Source organism: Montipora foliosa, chromosome 4, assembly GCF_036669935.1.
Source record: "Montipora foliosa isolate CH-2021 chromosome 4, ASM3666993v2, whole genome shotgun sequence".
NCBI classification, from domain to species: domain Eukaryota; kingdom Metazoa; phylum Cnidaria; class Anthozoa; order Scleractinia; family Acroporidae; genus Montipora; species Montipora foliosa.
This window is the reverse complement of record NC_090872.1, coordinates 32,509,097-32,513,959: the sequence shown is the minus strand read 5'-3', so window position 1 is coordinate 32,513,959 and position 4,863 is coordinate 32,509,097. Positions and strand designations below refer to the sequence as shown.

General features: G+C 38.8%; 1 protein-coding gene across 1 annotated transcript in view; it reads right to left on the bottom strand.

Moving 5' to 3' along the window:
- Window positions 1–665: 665 nt before the first annotated feature.
- Window positions 666–4,863, bottom strand: part of LOC138000645 (tolloid-like protein 2) — a 62,059-nt gene continuing 57,861 nt past the window's right edge. Inside the window, exons 8-10 of the mRNA XM_068847203.1 lie at window positions 4,177–4,542; window positions 3,344–3,518; window positions 666–2,374 (exon numbers count right to left, since the gene is read on the bottom strand). Coding sequence (XP_068703304.1) covers window positions 3,355–3,518; window positions 4,177–4,542 — 530 coding nt within the window. The 3' untranslated portion in view covers window positions 666–2,374; window positions 3,344–3,354. The remainder of the gene's footprint in view (window positions 2,375–3,343; window positions 3,519–4,176; window positions 4,543–4,863) is intronic.

The window sequence follows — 4,863 nt, the reverse complement described above, 5'->3', positions numbered from 1 at the left end:
GGGGCCCGTTTCTTGAAAGTCCCGAGAACTTTTCGGGCCCGAAAAGCCATTTGTGAAAATGCCAAAAGCTTGCTTTGGAAAACCCATCTTTTGACATATTTTCAAGGTAACAAAAAGAAATATGACTGTGAAGTTTGACGACTTTAATCCTCTCTGTTCTTGAGATGCAGAGGGAATTGTGACACCCGAAAATGACCCGTAAAGTTTCGGGACTTTCGAGAAACGGGCCCCAGATCTGTAATTTGCATGGAACAGGCTGAGGGGTCATAAATTCTCGTGACACTTTCCTAGGATAGCAGGTGATTCACATTCACGTTTGTCTCCTCCCCAGTCCCCCAACTAATGATGGATCTAGTGGTCAAGAGTGACATTTACGATAACAGGAAGGGGGAGAGAAGGGGGGAAGGGGAGGGGGACGTGGTGATGGTGGTGGTGTGGGATCGAAGTGCACAACTGTAGATTACATTCTTCGGCCATCGAAGCTTAATTACAAATAAAACAGAAATCGCGATGATACACATTGACGGTGAAGCAACATATATTTATAAACTTGACGTTTCGTATGCTACAACGTAACCGTTACGATTTTGAACTTTTAATTATTTTATCACCGCGATTTGTGTTTTATTTCTAATTTTGCATGATATTAATTGGCAAGACAAAAGTGGAGTTAAGTAGGCAATTTATTAAGTTACATTTCCACACAATAGCAAGTGGATTATTTTTATGCGAGCCAGCCCTTAACCATATCTGAATTATGAATAAATTCAATTATCTGACTGCTATCGGCCTTTCCGAAACACCAGGAGGAAAAATACCATAACTTCCGACGCTAGCACAGTCACACATTAGCACAAGCGTGAGAAAACCAGCGACATAAGCATAAGTCTCACAGAGCGTATGTTCGTAGCCATATTCCTTCTCGTAACAAGACTCATTCAACATAACCAACAAGTTTGTCGAGTTTTTTCGAGTGTTTACTGGCTGATTGGATAGCAGTCTTTGTGCCTGTGCTAAAATGGACGAAGCCTCAAATTGAGAAGAACAGAGACAAAACCATACAAGAATCATAATTTGCTTATGAATATACCCTCTGCTGCCCCCAATAGCTAACCTCACACAACGACGACCTCAACAAGACCGACAACGCCACCAGAACTGAATATTCATTCAGTTGGAGTATTATGAGTTTTCGACAACGACGTGCTATGACTTTCAAGAAATGTGGAGGACGCAAGTTTTCTCCGAAAACCAACATCGTTTTTTGCTATTTTATGTCTGGAACGCTGATAAGCACAGGAACGAACGAATAACAGTTTTGTAGTGCGTTGTCGTCGTCCTTGTCTAAGCTGGGCCGACAACGTCTACGTCGACTCTGCACATGCGTTAAAAATGTAATACATTTCTTCGCCAACAGCGTAAATGACCAAATTTGAGGTTAGGGGGAAGAAGTGAACATTACTTTCAATTTTCTCTTAAATTTAATTAATTTTCCACACGTTCAAAAACAGCTTTTCTTTGCTAGACGATGCCCAAATCTCAATGTGATCGCTAAAGTACTACAATAAAGCGAGGTTACACTTATAGATAGCGTCCTCATAGCCAAAGTTGCCATCTCTACGTAAGCTCATGCACTAATAAATTGTCACAAACAAAATGAAAGAAAATTGAATTTCCATGAAAAGAGAAGGATTTGATTGCAGACGTATCATAATTCAAAAATATTGTGCTTGAAAATCAAACAAGAATGCTAAGAAAACTTTCTATGTACTGTGCGCACCGCGATACCATTTAGATGGATCAATACCACAACTACGTTATGAGTTTGTTAAACTATGAAGTAATAAGGTAAGGGAGTCTTTGCTGACGTCATTGTTTACATTTTGTTTCATTAACATACGAGTTTGCTCATAGAAAAGGCATCATACTATTTAAAAATTGACTTAAAAAGGCAAATGAACGTGTTACACTTAGTTAAAACTCCACTTTTAAGCCTTTTAGCCATCAAAAACTGATAAATTACAACCCATACATTCTTTGCAAGATTTTCATTCCAAATTTTCAGATAGCAAATTTCAATATTCCGTACGATATTCATGACTAATTGATTTAAAAGCGACAGGCTTGCGCCAACGAGGCAAAAAGTGTAAACAAAGATTCCCCTATAGCAATAACTGATTACATACAAGCTGATCAGTTGTGGACCTACACCCTCAATGAGAGTGGGATAGGTACACTCCAAAACAAGTTCCTCTGTATCTTTGCCATTGGTCTTGGTGCCTCCCAAATAATAAAAACAAGCGTGCTACGGCAGGAGCTTTTCCTAGATACGCCATTTTATTTGCTTTTATCAGATGTTGTCTTCAAAGTGAACCTGCAATCCAGAAAAGAACACAGAAATGTGGACGACGGTATCATACAATCAATGTACATGTTGCATGGTGGAAGCATTAAATATTTTGGGTGGGTCAGGCTAGGGGTCACGTCCACAGCTGAAAGTGCTTCTGATAAAGAGAAAGCTTACCTTGCAATAAAGGTAAGCTGAAATTGCGTCTACAATTCGCAGGCATACATTTTTACACGACCACCACCACCACTATACACCGAATGCATAAATGGCGGCCAAATAAAATATTCTTTTGTTTACGTGCTAATTAGACTCAATAGCCTCGTTTGCATGGACAAAGTACAAAAGAAATGTTGCTTGAGAGCGGGGGTAATGACCCTGATGAGCAAATAAACAAAATAATACATTTTTGGCCGCCATTTATGCATTTGATCCGCTGGCTATGGAGACCTCAGCTGAGTCGCTCGCCTGGATATGGTTGGCCGTTTGTAGCAAAATACAATGTATATTTGTATGCAACAATCTATGTTGACTCAACTTCAACACAGGATATTTTCATTCAACGACTATATTGATTCAACTTCAACACAGGATATTTTCACTCAACGACTACATTCCATTAACTTCAACACGGGCTTTGTTTATTCGACAACTATATTCATTAACGCCCAAAGTTACGTTTTATGGAACGAATATATTCATTCAACTTCAACAAAAAATATTTTCTTACTTATTAGCCTCGTTTGCATGGACAAAATACAAAAGAAATGTTGCTTGAGAGCGGGGGTAGCCTAGATATTTAAAGCCTTTAAATGATTAAGACGGCGAACATGGTGGTGACAAGGAAGATGATTTGATTGACAATGATAAATCGACAAGAAGTGCACTATGAGCGTGGAGATCATCACTTCGATTATGCAAACCTCAATGATGATGATTGCGACATCTTTATAATTGTGTCTTCAATGGAAAATAAACTAAAAGGATGGTACTCACAGAAAATCCCTTTACTGTTTGGGGTATGGTGCACCACCAGAAGGCGGTGGAGGGTAAGGACCTGCTCCTGGATGTTCTGGGGGATAGGGTGGTGCTGTTCCTGGTTGCCCAGGAGGGTATGGTGCTGCTGCTGCTCCAGGTTGAACAGGAGGGTAGGGTGGTGCTCCCCCTGCAACTGAATAGAGTCCAGATGTTTCTGTTTACAATAGGAATAAGCATCAAATTATCTCCCACACTTTCTTACAAAGAAAGTACATTGCTTAAAAAGTAAATGGACCTCAAGAGGCGATCGAAACAGTTAAAAAGGGCTTTTTGGTCCAGTTCAATTATTATTGTTACAACATTAACACTAGTACTAATTCCGTTGTGCCTTTTTAATGACCTTGTGAGGATCATTCAGAGACACATCTATTCTGGAGTGCAATGTTTACTTGTTAAAAACATTGACAAAAAATTCCTTTTGATATTCAAAGAAAATCGTTGTTTCCACAGACAATGAACCTTTCAATGGCAAACTAATAATAATGGGGTGTCGTAACGCTGAACATGGTGATGGCTTTGACCTTAGCAAAGCACAATACAATACTAAAGACGAAACTGAAAAAGTGGAAACAGTAACGTTTAACAAAAGGAAAAGCTTTAGGATACACCAGATCACGAAAGGACCTCAAGGTAATGCCAAGTTCCACATCTGCCATTTGAGAAAAATGGATCCGTTTACATGTACATGCCGTTTGAGCTCAAACCCATGGATTACACACATGAAACAGGGGATTAAAACTCTCAAATTCATTACTTAAGTTGTAGCATTAAAACTATAAAAAAAACCTTACCCATCGGTGGGTATGGTGTTCCTGCCACTTGATGGTAGGGAGGTGGAGCAGAACTAGCGGGGGGTGGATATCCCCCTGGTGGTGGTGCATAACCTGATGGTGGTGGAGGAGGGTAACCTGCCCCAGGTATTTCATGTCCTGGTTGAGGCGGTTTTGGTGCGTGATGCGTGACAGTTTGTACTGTTGTTGTATTAGGAGGCACAGACAGAACTTGGTGCTGTGCTCCCTGCTGGCGCCTGAGTACCCGCCTCCTGTACACAAAAATGTAGTAAATGCAGCCACCAAACACTGCAACAACTATGAGAGTAACCACGATCCCAGTCACCCCATTTGATGACAACCCACTTGAAGACGAATCACTTGATCCTAAAATTAAAAAAAATATATAAATTGAAGTTGCAATAAATAATGGTTGCTTAAATAAATGGCACTTTTAAATGCACCAGGGGACAGTAACCAAATAATAATAATAATAATAATAATAATAATAATAATAATAATAATAATAATAATAATAATAATAATAATAATAATAATAATAATAATAATAATAATAATATCTATAAGTATATAAAACAATCACAAATCTAAAAAACTATTCCCAGTAATAATAAAAATGTATATATAAAAGTTATAGAACCTAGATTTTCGCAAGGCATCTATCTAATTCAAAGTCCGCTTCTTGAA